Source organism: Elephas maximus, chromosome 5 (genome assembly GCF_024166365.1).
Source record: "Elephas maximus indicus isolate mEleMax1 chromosome 5, mEleMax1 primary haplotype, whole genome shotgun sequence".
Classification (NCBI taxonomy): Eukaryota; Metazoa; Chordata; class Mammalia; order Proboscidea; family Elephantidae; genus Elephas; species Elephas maximus.
The window spans coordinates 4,092,938-4,118,711 of NC_064823.1; the positions used below are offsets into that span (position 1 = coordinate 4,092,938).

The 25,774-nt window shown below is 42.8% G+C and overlaps 2 protein-coding genes across 6 annotated transcripts in view; one reads left to right on the plus strand and one right to left on the minus strand.

The window, feature by feature from the left end:
- Window positions 1–9,626: 9,626 nt before the first annotated feature.
- LOC126077488 (nascent polypeptide-associated complex subunit alpha, muscle-specific form-like) lies at window positions 9,627–11,956 on the minus strand. Its single transcript, XM_049887041.1, has 4 exons — window positions 11,835–11,956; window positions 11,395–11,612; window positions 10,465–11,283; window positions 9,627–10,420 (listed from the first exon to the last, which is right to left on the minus strand). Exons 1-4 carry the CDS (start codon window positions 11,954–11,956, stop codon window positions 9,627–9,629), a joined length of 1,953 nt encoding a protein of 650 aa, XP_049742998.1.
- ELF2 (E74 like ETS transcription factor 2) overlaps window positions 10,807–25,774 on the plus strand; it is a 127,794-nt gene continuing 112,826 nt past the window's right edge. For all 5 annotated transcript variants that reach the window (XM_049885268.1, XM_049885263.1, XM_049885264.1 and 2 more), the window contains exon 1: window positions 10,807–11,008. The gene's annotated coding sequence lies outside the window, so the exon portion shown is untranslated. The remainder of the gene's footprint in view (window positions 11,009–25,774) is intronic.

Sequence of the window (25,774 nt, forward strand, 5' to 3'; positions counted from 1 at the left end):
TTAATAACAACAACAAATGAGAAGAGTGCCCTGTAGGGCCCAGTATAGGGGTGGGAGTGATAACCCAAGTGAGGGCTGCAAGGGAGAATTAAGTTCTCTGACAGATAACAGGTAAATCAGTTGCCTCTTAAGATCTGGAAATTTGCTTTCCTGGGTGTTACAGGTTAGATTGTGCCCCCCCAAAATGTGTGTCAACTTGGGTAGGCCATGATTCCCAGTATTGTATGGTTGTTGACCATTTTGCGATCTGATGTGATTATCCCATGTGTTGTAAATCCTAACGTCTATGATGTTAAAGAGACAGGATTAGAGGCACTTATGTTAATGAGGGAGGACTCAGTCTACAGGGTTAGATTGTAGTTGGAGTCAATCTCTTTTGACATACAAAAAAAAGAATCCAGCAGAGAGGAGAGGGACCTCCTGCCACCAAGAAAGAAGTGCTGGGAGTGGAGTGCGTCTTTTGGACTCGGGGTCCCGGCGCTGAGAAGTTCCTAAACCAACCAAACAAACAAACAAAAAAACCCATTGCTGTTGAGTCAATTCCGACTCATAGTGACCCTACAGGACACAGCAGAAATGCCCTAGACCAGGGGAATATTGATGACAAGGACCTTCCCCCAGAACCAAAAGAAAAAGAATGTCTTCCCCTAGAGCTGGTACCCTGAATCCGGACTTCTAGCTTCCTAAACGGTCAGAGAATAAACTTCTCTGTGTTAAAGTCGTCCACTTGTGCTATTTCTGTTATAGCAGCGCTAGATAACTAAGATAGTTGGCTAATCCTTGGAGGATTTGAGTTATATTTGATTAAGTGAGGCCATAGCCCCTGTGAGCTCTGGTGGTGCAATGGTTAAGAGCTACAGCTGCTAATGAAAAGGTCGGCAGTTCGAATCCACCCGCCATTGGTTGGAAACCCTATGGGGCACTTCTGCTCTGTCCTATAGGTCACTATGAGTCTGAATTGACTTGATGGCAACAGGTTTTTTTAATAGTCCCTTATAACACTTCAAATCTCATCTGTTATCTGCAAGAATATTTTGTTTAAGAAATAGTTTATCTCTTCATAGCTCATCAAGAAAACTTTCCAAGATATCGAGTGATAATGTCATTTGAGACTAAAGTTAACTTTGCAGTTCTGAAATTAAAAAAAAAAAATTAAGAAGTGTTTGTTACCTAGCATACTAAATGGCCTTTGCTATTATTAGGTGCCTTTGAGTCAATTTCAACTTCTAGCAATCCCATGTGACACAGTACAACTGCGCTACAGGGTTTTCGATGCTATGATCTTTACGGGAGTATATCTCCAGGTCTTTCTCTTGCAGAGCTGCTGGGTCTGTTCAAACAGCCAACATTTTGGTTAGCAGCTGAGTGTTTAATCTTGCACAACCAGAGCTCTCTAGGCCCTGATAATTTAAATATATGTGTATACATATTTGTTTTTGATCAACTCTCTTTTCTCTAACCAAATCTTTGAAACGTTTTTCCCACAAGAATAGAAACAGCTAGAATACCCAAAGTACACCAAAGTCTCTTGCTTTGCTTATCAGAACCTTTTCATTCCTTTACCTCACACCAAAAACTTGCTTCTGGAAAGCAGGGTACTGACTTTCAGTGGGGAGAGAGTTCTACCAGGTGAGTCACATGAGCTACACTCCTGTGAACTTGTTTAATCTCCTTCCAAGACATCTAGATCATTTAAAGACAATGTTCTGGTTGCTATCTGAAAACCTGGCACTCAGAATGTTCAGTGCTACCCACTTGGTGCTGATTACCAGGTGTTCACCTGACCGGTAGAGATTTGCTCCTTGCGCCTCTCAGCATGCTGTCATTTGGAAGTTCAGTACTGTAGAGCCTGAGAGGCAGAATTTTCTGCCTTTGCTGTAATATTTAGTTTCTGCCTAATTTAACAAGTATTACATTAATGACTGAAGGGCTTTTTGGGCTAATGGTAAATTAGAAAAAAAAAACCCATTGCTGTTGAGTCAATTCCAAGTCATAGAAACCCTATAGGACAGAGTAGAACTGCCCCACAGGGTTTCTAAAGAGCGGCTGGTGGATTCAAACTGCCGACCTTTTGGTAAGCTGCCTGAGTTCTTAACCACTGTGCCACCAGGGCTCCAAACGGCAGATAGAAAATATTAAAGACTGAAAATTTCAATAGAATAACATAAAAAATTTTAATTTTTCCATCATGTAAGTATTTGAAAAAATACTAAAATTAGCTTATAATTAATGTAAACCACCTTATAAAAAACGTACAGGGCATCTTGAGGAAAAACTGAAAAGAAAAATCATTTTGAACATATGGATACTGCTAAAGACAAAATTGTAAAGTAGATAATTGTCTATATTTGAGTCTACAGTTTGCCTAACCAGTTTTGGTTCTTTCCTGAGATTTGCTGTAGCTCCTTAATTTCCTTACTCACTCCCTGTTTCACTAGGGCCAAGCTTGTCTTTGTCATCAGATACCTGGCTTCCTCCCCACACTCCCCCCAAACCTCTACCTACCCACTCCACTGTCCATCCTACTGAATAAAGGGAGAATGTTATAAGGTCCCTGGGTGGCGCAGTTTGTGCTGGGCTGGTAATTGAAAGGTTGGAGGTTCAAGTCCATCTAGAGACACCTCAGAAGAAAGGCCTGGTGATACACTTCCAAAAATCAGCCATTAAAAACCCTCTGGAGTACAATTCTCCTCTAACGCATACGGAGTTGCTGTGAGTTGGAACTGACTCCACCACAAGTGGTTCTGGTTATTGATAAATTCCTTCCTTTAGGTTCAAGGTCATGAACATTTTCAAAGACCCTCCCCTTCCCCATGTCCTACCTCTTTGACCTCATAAAGGAAGCATTGTGAAAAGTGCACTAGACTTGGAATAAGAAAACCTGGACTCAAATTCCAACTCTGCCTAGCTGTATTAGCAAAAGCAAGTCAGCTAATTGTTCAGGCCTCGATTTCTTCAAGTATAGAACGACTGAATTAGAGTAAATATATAATATTCTTGAGAGATCTAAGAGACTAAAATCTAGAGGTTGGGGACTCCCGTTCTTAACTTTTCTCTGTCTCTTCCATCTGTCAAAGCTTACTTCTTTGATTTATCATGATCACAGAAAGGACCTACTTTCTCCTCAGTCATACTAGGTAGTATCATAATTAATCTTTGTTAACACATTAATTAATTTTCTTATCCTACCTAGGTAACCAAATAAAAATACAGATCTTGCAAGTGGGCTCTGGTATTCTCTAGTAGTGGAACATGAGCCACTATTAGGCTTGTTGGATTGTGAATTGAATTCTCTAACCTCCCTTGAATCATAACATCAAAGGTACTGGCCTATCCACAGAGGAGCGTGCTGTAGGGAGAGGCTGGCCTGGCCACACTATCCCTGGAGATGGCAATGAAGAGGAAGAGAAAGCTGAGCAGAGTGGTTAAGAACATGGTGTCTGGGGCCAGGCTATTTAGGCTTCCTGCCTGGTTCCACAACTCACTAGCTGGTAGTCCTGGAGAAGCTATTACCCTCCTTCAGTCACCTCGGTTTCATAATTGGCAAAATAATAATAATTAATACCTACCTTGTTGGGTTGTGGTGGGGATTAAAAGAAAGTAAGCATTTAATAAACATTAACTATTAAGAAAAAAGAAAGATGATGCTAAAATTCTAAAGCATTTTGTTGCTATTTAGGACTCTGAACACATATACCAAAAAAACCAAACCAAACCTGTTGCTGTCGAGTCTATTCCAGCTCATAGCGACCCTATGGGACAAAGTAGAACTGCCTAAGAGAGTTTCCAAGGAGCACTTGTTGGATTCGAACTGCCGACCTTTTGGTTAGCAGCCGTAGCTCTTAACCACTATGCCACCAGGGTTACATATAAGTACAGATACTATCAATAATTGTATCTATTTATGTGCTCTTGAATATTAATTTTAACCATGGAACTTTTTATTTCTTTTCCCTTACAGTATTGGAGTTTCCAAGTCTCTCATGCAGATTTCACAGTATTTTAAAACTCCTCTTCCCATGTATTCCATTCTTTCCATTTCTCTCTGATATTCACATTTTAATAATGACCTTTGTCATGGATTTAATTGTGTCCTCCAAAAACAGGTTTATCAATTTGGCTAGGCCATGATTCCCAGTATTGTCTACCATTTCGTCATCTGATGTGATTTTCCTATGTGTTGTAAATCCTGCTTCTATGACGGTAATGAGGTGGCATAGGCAGCAGTTGTATTAATGAGGCAGGGCTCAATCTGCAGGATTGGATTGTGTCTTGGGCTGGATCTCTTCTGAGATATAAAAGAGAGAAGCAAGCAGAGAGACGGGAGACCTCATACCATCTCTTGGGAGCAGAGCACTGCTGGGAGCAGAGCGTGTCCTTTGGACCCGGGGTTCCTGCGCAGAGAAGCGCCTAGTCCAGGGGAAGACTGATGACAAGTACTTTCCCCCAGAGCTGACAGAGAAAGGCTTCCTCTGGAGCTGACACCCTGAATTTGGACTTTTAGCCTACTAGACTGTGAGAGAATAAACTTCAGTTTGTTAAAGCCACCCACTTGTGGTATTTCTGTTATAGCAGCACTAGATGACTAAGACAGTCCTCCTCTGACCCTTTTATGCTCTATATTGATTGGCTTCTTGTCCCGGCCTTTATTTTTCTCTTTCTCTTTTGCTTAGGAGTCAGCCTCGCCAGCAGATGTGGAAAGTCAACTTAGACATAATGCAACAGACATGAAGGGGGGTGGGAAGAGCAGGAGACAGGAGCCACACGCTGCAGTAGAGGCAATTTGTTGGCAACCAATGGCGAAGGGGTGTATGGGGAGTGGGAGATAGAGAACATGGCAAGAAACACTTGGCCATCTACAGTAGGGCCTGATATGTTAGGCAGAATAGTGATGCCAAGCAGAGTAAGCAGGGTTGCAAGGTGGCAGCAGTGATCTACCAATTTGCGGGACTAGACCACGGGGCTGGAGTTAAGGCTGAATAGAGAGCAATTTTCATCCTTGATGTCTGGACCCAAACAGTTGAAATAAGACTGCCATACGTGTGTCTAGGAAGTGTTTCAGTAGTGTAATGTACAAGTGTGAAGAGCACAGAACCTGGAAAACGGTTCAGTATCCAACTCTACTGCCTACTGTGTAACCTTGAACAAACGGCTTAACCTCTCTTAGCTTCGGCTTCAACTGTAAGATGAAGAAGATAATGCTGAACTCATAAGTTTAATGAACTCAAAGCACCTAGCAGTATGCTAATAGTGGCTACAATTATTGTTATTGCTGTTATTATTTACTACTACCATCACCAAAATAATGCCACTCACTCTAATTAGCTGGCCAACAGGAAAAACTCCCAGAGAAGAAAGCAAATAAATTCAGTAATGCAAAAATCAAGACTTATGGTTTGCTTTTTCAGTCTTTAGGGTGATCCAAGAAGTGAGTGGAAAGAAAAATTTCTATTAACTCATTTTATCGTAGTAGCAGGAAGAAATGCGGTTAAGTTGCCCTTGATAACTATGCAGCTCGCAAACATGGAAATTTATTTCCGATCTTTCCCTATGGAAGATATTTATCTTTGTGTTTTAATTAACTACTGCAGCATTTGTCCTGAATTTTATTAAGAAACTAATTTTTATTCAGAAACTTTAAAGATTAACATGATTTCAAATCGCTAATAGTGTCTTTGTATTCATTTCTTTGGACTTTTAATTTTATAATACAGATGAGGCAAAATCTGCTTATAAAAGTAGTTTTAATATTGAAAATATTAGAAATTCTAATTAGAATAAAATGTACTCCATCTAAAAACACTTCAAATATGTTAATGAAGCAATGAAATATTCTCTTAAAAATTATTTGTGGATGGAATTAATAAAATGCTTCCAACCAAAGCACTATTTGAAAGGGAAGACTGCTTTAAAGTAAACTAACAACTCAATTATGAAATGACTTAAGTACTTCTTTTACTAGAAAACCTTACGTGGTAAGATTACTCATGCAACTCGTGAGAATTTAACTTCCCTATCATATTCACAACTTTATACTTTCTGCTTATTTTACCTGATTGCATTCGAAGGCACAAATTGCATTCTGGAAATTTAACATCCTCCATCTGTCCCCCCCTCCGCCTGTCCCCCCAAATTATTTTGCTTTTGGTCAGTCTCTAAGGCGGGCCTCTTAGAATTTGTTTAACATACAATATTTAAAAGATTTGGATTCATGAAAGGCAAGGTAATACCTAAAACAAGTCGTGTGTTGGGGACTGGGTTCCTTTGCAGTCCCAGAGCATGGGAGACATACAATGAACTTCCTCTGTAGAAACCCAGGAAGGGCTGGTGGGAGGGACAGATGCAGTGGTTCGCCAGTAAGTTCCCTTAACACCAGAATACAAGGGGCTAGTTGCTCAGACCTACTTCTTCGAGAGGCAAAAGAAGAGTTTTTTTTCTGGCTATTCTTTTAAAGGCTACACAGTCTTTGGCAACCTGGGAATTGCCCACATACAATGAGGGAATCCAGTGAGTTTAAAGATTGTGTCAGTCACTCAAAATTCAGTATTGTGGAATCCCCTTATGTGGCCAGCCTCCAACACAAAGATCCTCACCTCCTGGTGTTCAAGCCCTTGGGAAGACCCCTCCAGCACTAAATAGGGCTGATCTGTGTGAGTATACGGCAGAAATGATGGTATGTGACTTCCAAAGCTAAGACATAAAAGGTATTGCAGCTTCTGCCTTGCTCTCTTGGACTGTTTGCTTTGAAATGTTATAAGGGGGTATGGCCTCAGTTAAGCAAATGTAACTTTAAGCTTCCAAAGATTAGCTCAAGAAAGTGAATTTCTGGGTTGGGAGGGGCAACTGATTTACCTGCCGCCCCTCTAAGAGTTTAGCCTTCCCTTGAGGTCCTCATTTTGATTATTACTGCCACCCCCATTAAAAAAAAAAAAAAAGGCCCGTTGCTGTTGAACTGATTCCAACTCATAGCAACCCTATAGAACAGGTAAGAACTGCCTCATAGGGTTTCCAAGAAGTGCCTGGTGGATTCAAACAGCTGACCTTTTGGTTAGCAGCTGTGGCTCTTACTCACTATGCCACCAGGGTTTCCATTACCTTCATACTGGGACTAAAAGGGTGCTCCTCACATTTAACATTCTGATGTAAGAGTGGAAAAACCTCTTCCCTTGGTTACCCTATCATACTGCAGACAGGCTGAAATTTAAAAAGGCTTTCTATATAATTAGGGAGAACATAGAGGAAATAAACACAGAGAAAAGAAATGTAAAAGCATTCTATCTAGTAACATATATAATCCCATCTATATTTAATCTATAGAAATACATATATATGCATATAAATGCACAGAAGAAAGTCTGGAAGCTTACAGGCTAAGCTGTCACTTATGTGTGGAAGCGTAGAGGAATGGGATGGCTGAGTATATGTGGAGGGTAAGTGAGGAGTAGAAAGGGATATAGAGAGGGAAGGAGGAATTGCATTTTTAAAAATCTATTCTCTATTATTTGAAAATTGATAAGATTATATTAATGAATCACTTGTGGAATTAAAAAATTGTTGACAAAACCAAACCAACAAAAACAATCCAGTTTACAACAACACAGAGGTCTTGTAATTATATAATCATTAACTTGTTTCTAGGTCTCCTGGCCTCCTCAGCCCTTTTCTACTAACCCTGAGGCCTTTGGGATGCTTTGGTGCAAACTTTCTGGGTTTCTTACTCGGCCTGCCTCCATAGAGATATGTCTTCCTAAGACCCACTGCTAAAGAGCTGTCTCAAAGACATCAAGTTTGCTATCTTCAAGGCCAATACCAAGGCAGTAGATTGCTCCATCTGCTACTTTATTAGCCAGCTATATTGCAACACCAGTTCTGTCTAGCAACCCACCCCAAAACACAGTGCTAAAAACAATAATTCCTTATTCTGCAGGTCAATGTCTCCAAACTGGGGGTGGTTTCAGGTCCACTCCAAGTGTCTCTCCTGCTCCTTGGGCCAGCTGACTACCTCAAGCACGTTCTCCTCATTGTGAAGGGCAGAAGTGAGACAGAAGCAAGCAGAAAAACACAATTATTTCCTGAGGCCAAGCTGAGAACTGTCACATCGCCACTTCTGCTCAACTTCCTTTGACCAAAGAAAGTCTCAGGATGATGCAAACCCAACATTATGGGGTGGGGAAACATTCATTCTGCCTCTGAGGAGAGGAACTGTAAAGCAACATTTCAGAGGACATGCATGCATGGAGAAATGAAGAAACGGGAACAATTATGTTATCTACCACTGCTATCTATTTGGGAATTTCCAGCTAACTTCCAATTGGTGGTGGAAGAGATATTTCTTCTCAAAGTGGCTGACAACAGAAATGATTTGACCCTGTAGGTGAAGCCTGTATCTAACCATAGGAATGGGGCTTTGTTCCTGCATGTCCCTTAACTGAATCATATCTTCTGCAATGTTATGGAGATGGGGTAGCATTATTAATCAATTAACCCCTTACAAACATGAAAGCAAACAATGGTTTCTGTGATAGGTTGTTTTATAAGAAATGAAAAACCCCAAAACTCAACCCATTGCCATCAATACCGACTCACAGCGACCCTACAGGACAGAGTAGAACTGCTCCATAGTATTTCCAAGGAGTGCCTGGTTGATTCAAACTGCCGACCTTTTGGTTAGCATCCGTAGCTCATAACCGCTATGCCACCAGTTTCCTTACAAGAATGGAGGATAAAAATACTGCCCTAGAAAGGGTGTTATGTTTATAGATAGTATCTTGTTTACTGTCTATTAAAAGTTTGAATGTTATCCAGGCTTTACATGTTCTTTAGTTCAAAAAGGTACCAATAATCACCGTGTTTAAAGCACAGGAATCCACAAAACCTTGTACACGTTAAAAGGATCTTTCGAGTAATCCTTTTTTGTTATCCAGTTTCTCCTATATTTAAGAGAAAAGAATCCCTTAAATAAGGAGCCCCCAGAGTTGCTTTTTTAAGATAGGAAAGGAAAAATCATCCCCAGTAAACTGAGAGGCAGTAACAGCTTTAAAATAGAGATCACTAAATTCTTAGAATCTTCAGGGACTTAAATCAGTGAAGACTCCCGTGGTTCCCTGAACATCTGAGCCCTGCTCCTAGGGTTATTTGTATGGTTCCCACGTTCAGTTCCAGAACTGCTCCACTTATATTCCTCACCGTTTCTTCTTCGCTTAGGATTGGTTGTGGTGCAGCAAAAAGATTAAGGCTGGGGCCCAGAAATGAACCTGATAAATCCTGTGCCAGGTGCCAAGTACATCAGAGTGGGGAGTGCCAGGCACCGGGGTAGAATCAGCCGCTGCGCGCACTGGGACAGTCATGCTCTTTGTTAAAGAAACAAATCCAAGAAAACGCGGCGGCGGCGGGAAGAGGTAGGGGGATAGACCGGGGCGTTTGCATGCATAACTGTGCGTAAGAAAGACCGTTAATAGGAAGCTCCAAACGCAGGACACCCAGGGCACCGTGTCATTGGCTTTTGTGCCCTTAAACGCGCGTGAGAGCGCCTTGCTCAGAGATTCCCCTTTGTGTGAAAGTGTGGAAGCCAGAAGCGTTCAGCTATTGCTGTTTTCATTTTCGATTTCGTAGGCAGTGGGCTCAAACTACTCCCGCATCAAAACACTCCCGCATTTTCGCACCAACAATAGTCGGACTTGAGTGACTTCTCCGTCACCGACCGAGCGAGGGGCGACAATGGCTCGGTGCTGGCGCCAGCAGCTCCCGGGTGGCGTCGAGGGGGTCACCCAGCGCGCTCCGCAGCTGCGCGCTGGGCCCCGCCGCCCCGCTGCCAGCAAACGCGGGCACCAACCGCCTCGCGGCCGGGCCGTTGGGCGGGTGGTAATTTCTGGGAATGGGGCGGGGTCCGCGGGTGCACAAGGCCCGGCGTTTGCGAGTGTGGAGGAGGAGCGGGCGGGGCCGACCGGCGCTGGGCAGGCAGGGCGTGCGCCTCTGGCGTCACCGGCAGGGGCGGGGCCGGGGCGGGGCCGGGGCGGGGCCTGCGTCGCGCTCCCGCCTGCCGGCGGCCCCCACCGCTTACTCAGTCGCGGCTGGGGAGTGGAGACTGCAAGGACCTGGGAGAGGAGTTTTTCCAACCCCGGGTCCCCAGTATCCGTCAGGCCGCCCAAGTGCGGAGCCATCTCTTGGGGGGATTGGGGCGGGGGTCCCGGGCTGGAAATGCGGCGGAGAGCTGGGGGTCGAGGGGGGCCGGAGATAGTGGCGAGGGTGTGTGCGTGCGGTCCCGGTCGGCTGAGAGGGGTGAGCGGGCGCTGCAGGTGCAAGTGCGGCCCCGCCGCCCCCACGCGCCTGCCCCGCGCGGCAGAGCCCCGCACCGGGCTGGAGCCGGGCGCGGCACTGGGCAGCCCCAGACAAGTAGCGGGGTCGGGGCGAGCGTCTTCACCTGAGAAGAAGGGTTTGGGAGAAGTTGGCGAGAAGGGGGGCGGCCGGATTCGGGAGGGAAGCCGAGGCAGGTTGGGCGGGCGGGTGGGAGCCGAGGGCGGCGGGCCCCGCGGGTATAAATAGCCGGCTGGTTTGACAGGCGCTGCGGTGACTGGCGGTGCCGCTCCCCCTCGCCGCGTGGGGAGGGGAGGAGCGCTCGGGGCGGGCGGGCGGGCGGGCGGGCGGCTGGGGGAGGCGGACTCGAGTGTCCTGGCGGCGGCGGCAGGAGGCCGAGGGGGAGGAGCCGAGGCGGGGGGTGGAGGGAGGGGGCTGGGAGTGGGGCGAGGGCGGGGGCCACCATAGCTCCCCGCGCCCGGCTCTTGTCGCCGTCGTCGCCTCGGCGGTTGGGGGTCGGTGGGGCGGCGCGGGCGGGGGGCGCTGCGCGGGGCGGCGCGGCGCTGTTTTGTCTCCTCCTCTCCCTGTGGAGCGGCTCGGGCTGCCGGGGAGGCCCTGGCCCCGTCCCGACGCCTGGCCGACGGCGGCGGCTAGTCCGCGGCCCTGCTGGGAGGGAAAGCGACGCCGCGGTCTTCCCAGGCGACGCGGAGAGCAGGTAAGAGCGCGGGCAGCCGAGGGCGGTGGGAGGGAGCGCGGAGGGCGCGGCGCTCTGCCTCGCAGTCCCGAGTGCCGCCGCCTCCCTCTGCGCCCCGCGCCTGTGTTGTTTGCTCCCCGCTTTGCGGAGGGGTTTCCCGGAGGCTGTGGTGGTGACACCGGCCGGGGCTGGGGAAGGGGTCGAGTGTCCCGGGGCAACGGTCGTGGCCGAGGACTCGGAGAAGGGGCAGGCGCTCTGCGCGCCGACCCACGGGGCCCGCGGGGCGCGGGGCAAGGCTGAGGGGAGAGGTTACGGACCCCGGCGGGGGGATGGGCCGAGCGCAGCTGGTCTCGCCGTGTTTACATCTCTGCGCGAGTCACCCCTGCCGAGAAGCGGACTGTGCTGACCCGCCTCGTCCCGCCGAGAGGCCAGGGCGGGGGTCCGGCTCCGGAGGAAGCGCGTCCTGGGAGGATCTGTGTAGGGCGAGAGGCTGCGGCCGGCGCCGGGGCTGGGCGGCGAGCTCGGGGCGGGACCTGGGAGGCTCCGGCCGCTCGGCGCGGCTCGGAAGGCTGGAGACCGGTTTCCCCCGGGGTCGGCCTTACCGCCGCCGCCCCCGCGCCCCCCGCTGCCAGCGTGCGCGGCAGGTTGTTCTCGGTCGGTCTTTTATCCTGGCTCTCCACGCCGGCCTCCTGCTGCCGCCTCCCCCAATTCCCGAGGGGTGGGGAGGGTTGGCTCTGATCGGAATCTGTTCTTTAAACGAAACAAAAACGGGCTCAGTGGCACGCACATCCAGCGACCGCCGTCTGGATCCTCTCCTTGCGAAGCTGGCCCTCAGGGACGGCGCTACTGGATGTTCCGGGGGCGCGCGCGGGAGGAGGACGGTGAGGGTCTGGCACGGCCGGGCCAGTGACTGCCGGGGCAGCTCTGCGAGGAGGGCAGCCGAGCCCCCTCCCTGCTCCAGCTGGGCATTTTTATTTCGTGTCAGTGAAGACCAGAAAAAACAGCCCGTAACGCCAGGAGTAATCTAGATTGCACAGTTTCCGTCATGTTTTTCATGTGCCAGCTCTCCTGGGCTCTTTTTCTAGGAGCTAGATTCTTTAAGTTTTAAATCTAGCAGCTAGATTCTTTAAGTTTAAAGGCAGAGCAGCCTTTCTTTAAGTTCTTAGTACTTCACTGAGTGATTAGGAGGAAGACACTTCATTGAAGAACTGTAAAATTTTCTCCCTTTCTTGTGGTCGAGAACATTACTTCAGCTGTATGGTTTAAAATTTTAATCCGATAATGAGAGAACAGTAATCGTGTGTTTGGTAATCAGATTTGCTTTTCTTTTTATCTGTCTCTATCAAGAGGTATATTAAGCATTTTTTCTAGTGCCAGAATCATGGGCGAATGTATGCTTTTCTAAGACAGGATTGGATATTTGTGTTTCGGAATTTCTTCAAAAGATAGAATTTTTATATAAGAATTTTTATATAAGACCTAAAGAAAAAAAAAAACCCAGTGCCGTCGACTCGATGTCGACTCACAACGACTCTGTAGGACAGTGTAGAACTGCCCCAGAGTTTCCAAGGAGTGCCTGGTGGATTCGAACTGCCGACCTTGTGGTTAGCAGCCACAGCTCTTAAGCACTACACCACCAGGGTTTCCTTATGTAAGACTGGAATTACATTTAAAGGAATTTAGGAATATTTGAAGTTTAAATAGGGCAGTACAGTTTACAGCGTGTATTCACATTAACGTACTTGAAGCATCTAGTAAACATATGAAGTAGAATATTGAAGTATCTTGAGCATTTGAAACTGGAATATTTAATGTCAGCCTGTTTTTTAAGCTTAGTGACTTAACTATTGTGATTAGTCATTGCCTCTCATTTAAGACATACATCGTCATTTCTCTTGGGTAGGTACATCTTTTTAAAAAAACAAGTTTTTTAGTTATAATTTACATACCAGAATATTAATCCATTTTGATTACATGATTATTTTTAATAATTATTTAGATTTGTGAAACTATCACCACAAACCAGTTTTAAAACATTTCCATCACCTCCAAAAATTCCCTCTAGTTGATTTAATGTTAATCCTCATTCCCACCTCCAGTCCCAGGCAACTGCTTGATATGCTTTCTGTCCCTAGAGATTTGCCTTTTCTCCATGTTTCATATAAATGGAGTTGTACACTGTGTAGTCCTTTGCATCTGGTTTCTTTAATTTAGCGTGATGCTTTTGGGGTTTGTCCATATTACAGCATGTATCAGTAGTCTGTTCCTTTTATTAGTACTGAATAGTATTCGGTTGTTTGGAAACTCTGGTGGCGTAGTAGTTAAGAGCTGTTAACCAAAAGGTCAGCAGTTCAGTCCACCAGGCGCTCCTTGGAAATCCTATGGGGCAGTCCTGTTCTGTCCTTTAGGGTCGCTATGAGTCAGAATAGGACTTGATGGCAGTGGGTTTTTTTTTTTTTAACTCAGTCGTATGGATGTATAACATTTTATTTGTTCGCCAGTCGATGGGCAGTTGGATTGCTCCTAGTTTTTGATTATTCTGAATAATACTGTATGAACATTTGTATACAAGTCTTTATGTGGACATATGTTTTCATTTCTCTTGGATACAGAAAACCCATTGCCATCGAGTTGGTTCTGACTCATAGCGACACCATAGGACAGAGTAGAACTGCCCCACAGGGTTGCCAAGACTGTAATTTTTATGGCAGCAGACTCTGCCACATCGTTCTTCCATGGAATGGCTGGTGAGTGCGAACCATCCACCTCTCAGTGAGCAGCCAAAAGCTTCACCACCGCCACCACTACAACACCAGGGCTACTTATCTCCTGTGTAAAAAATGGAATTGCTGGGTCACGTGGAGCCCAGTGGGAAACCCTGGTGGCCTAGTGGTTAAGTGCTACAGCTGCTAACCAAAACGTCAGCGGTTCAAAGCCACCAGGCGCTCCTTGGAAACTCTATGGGGCGGTTCTACTCTGTCCTGTGGGCTCGCTATGAGTCAGAATCGACTCGACGGCAATGGGGTTGGGTAGTGCAGTGGTTAAGAGTTCAACTGCCAACCAAAAGGTCAGTGGTTTGAATCCACCAACTGCTCTTTGGAAACCCTATAGGGTAGTTCTACTCTGTCCTGTAGGGTCATTATGAGTCAAAATTGACTCCATTACAATGGGTTTCTAGTAGGCATATGTTTAACTTTTTTAAAAATTTTATTTTGTTGTTGAGAATTTACACAGCAAAACATACCAGTTCAACAGTTTCTACACGTACAGTTCAGTGACTTTGATTACATTCTTTGAGTTGTGCAACCATCTCAGCCTTCTTTTCCGAATCGTTCCCTATTAACAAACTCACTGGCCCTAGCTAACCTTTTGAGTTGCTGTTGTCAATTTGATCCCATATAGATAGCTCTTAAAATAACATAATGCTCAAGGAGGATATTTTTCACTATTAAATCATTGTTTTAAGAAGACTTCAGGGGATATTTTTGTTTTCAAGTGTAAAGATTATCTCAGGGCATTAGTTTCAGGGGTTTATCCAGCCTCCATTGGTGGTGTACTGGTTAAAAGCTACGGCTGCTAACCAAAAGGTTGGCAGTCGAATCCACCAGGTGCCCCTTGGAAACTCTGGGACAGTTCTGCTCTGTCCTGTACGGTTGCTGTGAGTTGGAATTGACTTGACAGCAACGGTTTTGGTTTTGGTTTGGTTTTCTGGTTTATCCAGCTTCCATGGCTCCAGAAAGTCTGGAGTCCGTGAGAATTTGAGATTCTGTTCTGCATTTTCCCTGTGTTTAACTTTTTAAGAAACTGCCAAACTGTTTTTCAAAGTGGCTATAGCATTTTACATTCCTACTAGCAATGTAGGAACTGTGGTGGTGCAGTGATTAAGAGCTTGGCTGCCAACAAAAAGGTCAGCAGGTAGAATCCACCAGCTGCTCCTTAGAAACCCTAAGGGGCAGCTCTGCTCTGTTCTATAGGGTCACTATGAGTCGGAACTGACTCGATAGCAAGGGGTTTACCGGCAATGTGAGAGGATTCCAATTTATTCATAGCCTTGCCAGTACTTGTTATTGTCCGTCTTTTTTATGATAGCAGTACGGTTTTACCGCATGGGGATGAAGTGGTGAACTCATTTTGATTTTAATTTGCATTTTCCTAATGATTCATGCTGTTGAGTATCTTTTCATATGATTATTAACCATTCATTTATCTTCTTTGGTGAAATATCTATTCAAATCTTTTGCCCCCTTTTTTAAACTGGGTGGTTTGTTTTCTCATTATTGAGATATGAGTTCTTCATTTATTCTGGATATAAATTATTGTTCAGATACATGATTTGCAGATATTTTTTCCCAGTCTGTGGTTGTTTTTTTCATTTTCTTAATGGGTCTTATTGAAGAACAAAAGTTTTTAATTTTGATTAAGTCCAGTCTTTCAGTTTTTTCTTTTATAGATCATGCTTTTGTTGTTGTAAGAACTCTGTTTAATCCAAGGATTTTCTCTCATTTTCTTCTAGAAGTTTTATAACTTTAGCTCTTGTAGATTTTTGATGAATTTTTAGTTAATTTTTGTGTATGATGTGAAATAAGGATCTGAATTCATCTTTTGCATATATATGGATTGTACTAGCACCATTCGTTAAAAAGACTTAATTCCCTGTTGAATCGCCTTGATACTTTTGTCAGAAATCACCTGATCATAAATGTAAGGATTTCTTCCTTGACTCGTCGTTCTGTTGCACTGATCTTTATGTCTAGCCTTATGTTGGTACATCCCTTTCTTGATCACTGTAATTCATGGTAAATTTTGAAACTGGGGAATGAGAACCCTCCAGTTTTGCTTGTTTTTAAAAATTGCTTTGGCTATTTTGGGTCCTGAGTAAAATATCTGGCTATTTTGATAAGCTGGGTGTATAGGACCAGCTTGTTCATTTCTATAAAAAAAAAAAAAAAAGTCTGCTGGAATTTTGATAGGGATTGCATTGAATCTGTAAATCAATTTGGGGAGAATCACCATCTTGATAATATTGAGCCCTCCAGTGCATGAACATGAAAATTTCTCTCCAGTAATTACATCTTCTTTAATTTTTCTTAGCCATGTTTTGTAAGTTTCAGTGTACAAGTTTTATACTTCTTTTGTTCAGTTAGTTCCAAAGCGTTTTTGGTGCTATTGTGAGTGGAATTTTTTTTTTTTTAATTCTATTTCTAATTTTTGTTGCTAGTGTATAGAAATAGAATTGATTTTTGTTTGTTGATTTTGTATCCTGTGACTTTGCTGAACTCATTTGTTAGTTTTTTGTGTATTCTGGATTTTCTACATAGACTGTTACGTCATCTGTGAATAAAGGCAGTGTTACTTCTGCCTTTCTAATCTGAATGCATTTAATTCCCCCCTTTCCCCTTCTCACTCCCTCCTTCCATTCTTCTCATGGCTAGACCTTCTAGTACAATGTTGAATAGAAATGGTGAGAACAGACATCTTTGCATCGTTGGGAGGAAAGAACTCAGTCTTTCACCGTTAAGTATAATGCTAGATAACTAGCTAGCTTCAATTGAGTTGACTTCAACTCAAGGTGACCTTTTTATACAACAGAGCAAATGTCCTATCCTGTGTCATCCTCATGATTGCTGGCATGTTGAATCCATTGTTGTGGCTCTTGTGCCAGTCTGTCTCTCAAAGGGTCTGCTTGGCACTTGCTGGTTTTCTACTTCACCAATCACGATGTCCCCCTCCAGCAGTTGATCCCTCCCGATGACATGTCCAAAGCAAGTGAGTCAGATAATATTCTGTTGTGATCTGTAAGGTTTTCATTGGCTAATTTTTAAAGTAGCTTCCCAGGCCTTTTTCCCTAGTTTATCTTAATCTGGAAGCTCCGCTGAAACCTGTCCACCATGGGTAACTCTGCTGGTATTTGAATACTGGTGGCATAGCTTCCAGCGTCCTAGCAACACGCAAGCCGCCACAGTACAGCAAGCTGACGGACGAGTGGTGGAAGTATAATGCTAGCTGTAGGTTTTTCATTATTGTTTTTGGGGAGTTGATTCTAGTTCATAACGGATGTCTCAGAATAGAACTGCCTGTAGGGGTTTTTGGCTGTAATCTTTATGGAAGCATCTCCTTCTGCGGAGCCTCTGGATAGGTTCAAACTCCCGCCCTTTGGGATAGTAGCCGAATGCTTAACTGTAGCACCACCAGGGCTCCTTAGGTTGTTCATAGATGCTGTATATTTGTAGAGTGAGTTCCCATCTATTTCTGATTTGTTCATAGTCTTTATCATGAGCGGGTATTGGATTTTGTCAAATGCTTTTTCTGCATGTTAGCTTGATCAGCTGTCCCAGTTTGCCCAGGACTGTCCCAGTTTTAGCACTGAAAAGTATGTGTCTTGAGAACCCCTCAGTCCTGGACAAACCTGTATGATTGGTCCCTTAGTGTCTATTGAGATGGTCATGTGGTTTTTGCCCTTCATTCCACTAAGATGGTGTATTACATTGATAGATTTTCGGGTGTTAAATGAGCCTTGTTTTCTTAGATGAATCCCACGTGGTTATGGTATATCATTCTTACCATATTTTGGTGGATTTGATTTACTGATATATTGTTGAGGATTTTGTGTCTGTATTCATGACAGATACTGGTTGTAGTTTTTTTATTTTTTTTTGGTGAAGTTTGCCTAGATTTGATATCAAGGTAATATATACTAGCCTTATAAAATGAATTGAGAAATGTTCCTGCTCCTATTTTCTGTGAGAGTTTGTGAAGGATTGATATTATTTTTAAAAACATATTCAATTTACTTCTGGACCTAAGTTTTTCTCTGAGGGAAGTTTTTAAACTACTAATTCCGTTTCCTTACCTGTTACAGACCTATTCAGATTTTCTTCCTTTTTTTGAGACAGTTTTGATAATTGTCTTTCTAGGGGTTTTGTCCATTTTATTTAAGTACCTAATTTTTTTGGCATACAGTTGTTAATAATATTCCCTTATAAACTTTTAATTTCACCATTGTTAGTAGTGATGTCCCCTGTTTTATTCCTAATTTTGGTAAGGAATTACATTTTTTTACATCTTTTTTATGTGGTCATTTTAGCTAAAGGTTTGTCAATTTTGTTGATATTTTCAAAGAAACAACTTTTGGTTTAATTGATACTCTAGTTTTCTCTTTCACTGATTTCAGTTTTAATCTTTAAAAATCCTTCTTTATGCTTGCTTTAGGTTTAGCTTGTGTGTTTTTTTTTTTTTTTTTTTTTTTTTAAGGTGGAAGCTTAGGTCACTGATTTGAGATCTTCCTTTCTGATATAGATACTTAAAGCTATCACTTTCCCTCAAAACACTGCTTTGGCTGCATTCTATAATTTTCCATATGTTTTTTTTTACTTTCATTGTTTTCAAAATATTTTCTAATGTCCTTCCTTTCTTCTTTGATCCATGGGTTATTTAGATGTGTGTTATTTAATTTCCAAATGTTTGAGGATTCCCCAAATTTCATTCTGTTGTTGATTTCCAATTCTCTTGTAGTGAGAATGCACACTTTGAGTTCTCTCTTTTTAAACTTAATTGAGACATTCTTATGGCCTAGCATATAGCGTATCCTGAGGAATATTCCATGTGTGCTTGAGAGTAATGTATATTGTACTCCTGAGTGGGAAGGAGCTCTGATGGTACAGTGATTAAGCACTTGGCTGCTAACCTGTAAGGTTGCTTTGAACCTACCAGCTGCTCTGCAGGAGAAAGGTGTGGCAGTCTGATTCTGTAAAGATTTACAGCCTTGGAAACCCTGTGTAGCACTTCTACTTTGTCCTATAGGGTCGCTATGAGTCAGAATTGACTTGATAGCAGTGGGTGTGAGTTTTGTTGGGCAGAATGGTCTATAGATGTCAGTTATGTTGGTTAATAGTGTTCAGACGTCATGTGCAGTCACCACTTGACTGTCAGTGGTAGGTTGTATGTTGCTATGATGCTGAACAGGTTTCGGTGGCACTTGCAGACTAAGACCAGGAAGAAAGGCCTGGCGATCTACTTCCAAAATGTCAGCCAGTGAAAACTCTATGGATCACAGTGGTTTGATCTGCATCCAATTATGGGGATAGTATAGGACATGGCAGCATTTTGTTTTGTTGTGCATGGGGTCACCATGAGTCTAGGGACAATTTAACAGCAGCTAACAACAATATCCTTGCTGACTAATTGTTCTATCAATTATTGACAGTGAGGTAATGATCTCTCTAGCTATTATTATTGAGTTGTTTATTTTTCCTTTCAAATCTGTCAGTTTTTACTTCATGTTTTTGGGTTTTGGTATACATACATAATTGTCATATCTTCCTGATGAATTGACCCTTTTCTCATTAAAATACTCCTCTTTGTCTGATACTGGTTAGTCACTCCAGCTCTCTTATGCTTCCTATTTATATGGCATATCTTTTTCCATCCTTTTACCTTCAACCTATTTGTTTTTTTGAAGTGAAAGTGTGTCGTATAGACAGCATATAATTAAGTCCTTTAAAAACATAGTTAACTGTTTCTGCCTTTTGATTGGCGGGTTTAATCTGTTCACATTCAGTGTTATCATTGATAGATTTTTGTCTGCAGTTTTGCTAGTTATTTTCTGTATGTCTCATATCTTTTTCATTTCTATGTTCCTGCATTTTTTGTAGTAGATATTATCTAGTTTATCATTTTAATTCCTTCGTTAGTTTTTTTTAACTACATTTTTTGAGTTATTAGGTACTATAGGGATTACAATATGCATTTTAATTTATCACGTTCTAGTTCACATTAAGACTAATTTAATTTGGTAAAATATAGAAGCTTTGTTCTGGTAAACCTCCATTTTCTCTTCCCTCCTCTCTGCTACTATTGTCATATATATTACGTCTTAATGTGCTGTAAGCCCAGCAATACAGTTTTGTAATTATTTTCCTGCAATATTATGTCTTTCAAAACAAGAAAAAACATACTTAAACAATCCTTTATATTTATGTATTTATTGACCTTTTATGGTGCTCTTTAAAGTGGTATAGCGGTTAAAGCACTCAGATGCTGTCTGCAAGGTTGGTGGTTCGAACCTCTGGGAGAAAGATTTGGAAGTCTGCTTCCGTAAAGATTTATAGCCTTGGAAACTGTATGGGACAATACTACTCTTTCCTATCTGTAGGGTCACTTTAAGTTGGAATCAGCTCGACAGCAAAGAGTTTTTTGGTTTTGTTAAAACCCAGTGCTGTCTAGTCGATTCTGACTCATAGCAACCCTGTAGGACAGAGTAGAACTGCCCCATAGAGTTTCCAAGGTTTTGTTAGTGCACGGTAAACACTACAAGAATCAAAATACTCTCCAGCAACAAGAATGTATTTAGTAAGTATAAATGAGTATAACCCCGAGAAATATATGGGCAAATCAGTTATTTTTCTCTCATTTTAACTCTTATTTAAAATAAGAGGAACTAATCTCACCTTTGACATAGTAGAGGCCCTGGCGGCGCAGTGGTTAAGCACTCGGCTGCCAACTGAGAAGTCGGCAGTTGGAATCCACCAGGCACTCTGCGGAAGAAAGATGTAGGAATAGGGCCAGTGTGGCTGCAGCTTAGCTAGCAAGACAGTGAAGGAAGGGTGAGGAATGAAGTCAGAGAGGTGGGCTGGGCTAGCCCCAGGCTGATCTTTGTATTAAAATAAACTCAATGCCATCAAGTCGATTCCAGTTCACATTCACAGCTACCCTACAGGACAGAGTAGAACTGCCTGATAGGGTTTCCAAGGCTTTAAATCTTCATGGAAGCAGACTGCCACATCTTTCTCCCTGCAGAGTGGCAGGTTTGAACTGCTGACCTTTCGGTTAGCAGCTAAGTGCTTTAACCACTGTGCCACCAGGGATTTTTATACAGAGCATGTTACAGAGTTTTTTTTTTTCCTAAGTACTGTGGGAAACCATTGGGAAAATACTGCAGTGACCTTCGTTTTTGACTAATGAGCTAATTTACAGCTCATTAACATCAGTTTTTTTTCCCTTTAACAGTTTCTGGGTGTGGATAAATGTTATATGTAATGTTATTCTATTAATGATTTTAGCTTTATAAAGAAACCAAGGCACATAACTTTTTCCTGATGTTTCTATTTGAAATTATCTAAAAATAAAATGCCAACATCTGTAAAACTTCAAGTTCATAGTACAGTTATAGTAATGGCAAAGATTATTGTCGTAACAACTTTATCCAATTTAATGTTAGTATTTTAAAATTATACTTTCAATTAGTTAATATGGGCTAAAATATACAGATAACTTTTCTTGTAGTTGTATATGATTGACTTTCTAGGTAATTTTTTGATTCATTGCCTCACTAGTAAAAAAAAAAAAAAAAGCTACAGTGATTGTATGGTATAACTAGTAAGAAGAAAATAATCTCGTTTCATTTCTGATTAGACAGTTTGGAATATATTCCTTCAAAGCTATACATGTGAATAAAAGTTCTGAAGATAAATTATGTTTTCAAAGTACTAGTATTGGCTATTAAAAAAAATCTGTGGGTTTTAGAAAGTAAACAGTAGCTTCCAATATTTCTCTTTATAATGTCATATGTATTTAATATTTAAAATAAACCCAGCTATAAGGAAACCAGATATGTTTCAAATAAACTAGACATCACATTAGCCGAGATACATCAGAATTTAGAAGTTATTTTTAAATTACTCTAGTTCTGTATTAGTCTAGTACTTACATTGAGTTACTACATGTTAACCTGAATATGGGTGGTACACACGGCTAGTGCTCGCCTACTACCTGAAAGGTTGGTGGTTAGATCCCCCCAGAGGTGCCTCAGTGGACTGGCGTCTGGTGATTGACTTCCACAAGACCACAGCCACTGAAAACCCTATGGAGTGCAGTTCTGCTCTGATGCTCAGGGGGTCTCCATGAGTCAGAATCCACTCGACAGCAACTGGTTTTTTTGGTTTAATGTGGATATATCTCTAGTTTTTAAAAGATGCTAACTTTTTTCCTAAAGTGCTTTGAGATAATGAGATAGAAGAAGGAAATCGGGAACAAGAAAAAGTTGAGTCAGGTTAAAATTGTTGCCTATTATGCGCCAGACACTGTTCTGAGAGTAGCGAACAAGATGGCTATAGCTTTGCTCTCGTGGAGCTTATATTCTGGTTTATTTACATGTTTATTGCAAATCTGCCTGTCTTTGGAAGTGGAGATGCCCTTCTCACTATGCCATATCTAAGCATTTAAACTCAAACAGAACGTTGCCCTATAATGATAAAGCACCTTAAACCTCTTATATATTTTGTGCAGGGGAGGGTGGGGTCCTTGTCCCTTCATTTGGGATTATGATTTTACCCACCTCTAAAAGTTGTTGCTGAGTTGAAATTTAAGTTTGAAGTTGAAGTGTATGTTGAATGTTTACATTATCTGTTCCTTTCTATACACTTTGCTCATCAGTGTCATCAGTCGAGCCTTAGACCATGTTTCCTCTAAGTCTTGCCATAATACTGGATAACAGTACCATGAGAGTAACTTACAATGATATTGGTAGCCATGAAGTAGTTTCTGTCATTATTCCCTTTGTGCACATGAGGGGTCTGAGGGTCGGAGAAGTTAAACGGTTTGCTGTGCAGAAGAGTTGCAAGCAGGCCTGAGACTCGGTTGGCCCTTGGCTGACATCTGGGAGTTTGGTGTTGGAGTGTTCCCAGTCAGCAGTTAACTGACAAGGGTGATTCACTGTGCCTAGACTGTGCAAACTATATAGTTTATGTTGAACATCTGCTTCCGTCTGGGAGTCTGGAATTTTGGTACATGTTAGGCAAAGGGTGCCTGTGTGACCAGCCTTCAATAAAAACCTTTGGCACTGACTCTCTAATGGGCCTCTCTGGACAGAAACATTGCACACGTGTTGCAGCATTTTTGTTGCTGGGGGAAGGTTTGCTCTCTGTGACCTCCCGAAGGGGGGAGAAAGCATAAGGAAGCTTGCAGGTGGATTCCTCAACTCTGCCTGTATCTTTTTCCTTCATGATCTGGCTGTATATTTTTACTATGTTACTGTAATATATCCTAGTCATGAATATATGACAAATTCTTCTAGCAAATCTCCCCATGTGGTGTGGTCTTGGAGACTCCCGACACACCTCTTCTCACTAAAAGAGATCTTGCCCTGCTGAGGCCAAAGATTTGTGTTTTAACCTCTGTGGAAGAGGTTTGGTCTCCTTTGCCTGGTGATGAGAGTCCTAGGTACAATGGAAAAGATGCTATTTAGTCCTTCAAATAAAAATAGGTATGTGTTTATTTGTTCATCGATCCATCTATTCATTGGACCAGAAATGTTTGTGTTCTAGGCCTTCTAGAGCAAGCCTTAAACCTTGGCTTAATTAGTTAAAAGGAGATTACCCTGTAAATAGTTTAGGGCTCAGAGTGGGAGACAGGTATACTTTTCTCCTAGTTGTTTCTGTAGGGGGCCTTTTATTTAGCACCATAGAAGTTTATGATTTGGCTCCAAGTGATCTTTTACTTGAAATATGGGTAAACTTGAATTAGGATAAAAGCACCACATCTGAGGATCTTTTTTCTTGAGGTACAGAATTTCAGGCCAACATTTCTTTCTACTAAGTTCAACCCTGAAGAGTGCAAAAGAGAAGGAGAATTGTTAATACCGTGAGTTAAACTAATTTACACCCACCCGCCCACCCACCCTTTGTAAAGAAGTTGGGGCATGGTCGTCTGACCTCCTCTAATTTCACAAGGGGGAAGGAGAATCAAGATCAACAACTCAAGTCTGGTTCCTATGAGGCAGAGGTCAGACATGCCTCCTCTCTCTGCCATCTTTACCAATTCTCACACCAACCATCCCTCCCATGGCATTCTCTGCTGGATTTGATAATTCATTGCAGTGGCCACACAGAACTCACAGACAGTACTCATCATTATGGGGTTTATGAGGGAGGTAACAGGTTATAATTCAGGTTCAGGAATGCTCAGGATACAGTTCTTCCATCAGGACAGCTTCTCAGCTGTGCTCACAGGCACGCCACTCCCTGATCCTCACCTCTGCCCTGCTCGGGCAAGTGTTACAAAGCTCTTTTAGCTCTGCTGATAAGTACCCCGAGGTACCTTACTTGGCCAATAAGGCTGTGCCCAAGGTGCTCTGTGGATTGGCAAACCTAGCTCCACCGAGTACCTGGAGGCACCCTACTCCGCCAGTAAGCCTCCTGCCCAAAGGTGCTCAGCTTTTTTGCTCCGTAGGCTGGGAAGCCTATTATTCTGTCTCCTGCAGCTGTTTCTCTGCCGCTGTTTCTTGCCATCTTCCGTGTCACAGCTCTCTATTTTTCTGTCTCCTGGTTCCATGGGCTTCTCAGCACAGGGATGCCGGGTCCAGAGGACGTGCTCCACTCTCGGCTCTCCTTCCTTGGTAGTGGTGGTATCTTTTTCCTGTGTCTGGGATGATTCATTTCAAGCCCAGTGGGGTGGCAAAACTGACCGGTTCCCTTGGCAGTCCATAATTACCCTGTTCGCACGGTCCTACCCAGCCGCTGGGGTAGGAGTTACAAGACCGTGGCGAGAAAGGCCACGCAGAAGTGATCCAGTGCACTGCATTCCTCTTCTTATTTTGGAAAGGGAAGAAATTGTATACTTTATTGCCGTTGAGTTAATTCTGGCTTGTAGCGATCTTACAGGACAGAGTAGAGCTGCCCCATATGGTTTCCGAGGAGCGCCTGGTGAATTCGAACTGCCGACCTCGTGGTTAGCAGCCATAGCACTTAACGGCTACGCCACCAGGGCGTCCAGTACTTACGTAGGTATATGCTGTTTCCATGTAGCGTATTCTAAGCCTTCTATTCAGCCCATGTTATGAGCCAGTAAGGAAGTAAGTAGAAAAATCTTCCAGAGTGTGGTGGGAGAGATTCTATGTGATTCTTTTGCAGTTTTACTTAAAAAACAAAACAAAACCAAATAAAACCTTGAACAGTCGTGAACCAGAGAGCTTAATGGCTTAAGAGCAGCATGTAACTTGCCTGTTTGACCTTGGGTAAGTTATTTAAAACACAACAGCTTCTCTCTGCCTCAGTTTCCTCATGTGTGAAATGGAGATAATAATGCCTGTTTTATAGGACCGTGTAGATTAAATGAATTAATACATACAAAAAGTTTAGAACAATGTCTGGCAAATATTAAGTGCTTTATAAATAAAGCACTTTGGAAGAAGAAAGAAGAATATTCTTCTTTGGAAAAAGGAAGAATATTGTTATTTATTGACTTCTCTCCAGGATAAATTCACTTTAATGGATTCATATCCCATCAAACGAGAATTTTAGAAGGATTTTTGTAAAAGGCAGTTCTCTGTAAGGTTGGCTAAGGTTAGAGTTATCCATAGAGGGTTTAGGTTGGCAGTGACTGGACTGGCAATTTATCCCTCCTAACAGAAGAAAAATTCTCCCAATTTGCTTTGTCGAACAGAACTTAACGAGACTCTAGGTTTCATTGGAGGTATCTGCCAAATATCCTGATTATTTCTAGCTCCAGCTTCCTGTAAAGGAGTGACATAACTACCTTAAACCAGTTGAAACAAAGTCTTCTATCTGTTTTTGGATGAACAAGAGGCTATTATGACTAGACTTGAGACTTTTCAAACATCTAGGCTATGGTTAGGGTATAGGCCTTGACTCTTGTTGTTACTTTTTCCCTAACTGAAACCTGTAGTCCACGTCCTTTTGTCTGGATCTTTCTTGACTTTGAAATTTGTTTATTTACAGAATATACAAGGCTAAACATATTTATATCCACAATTTAATATTCATTTCAAATAGT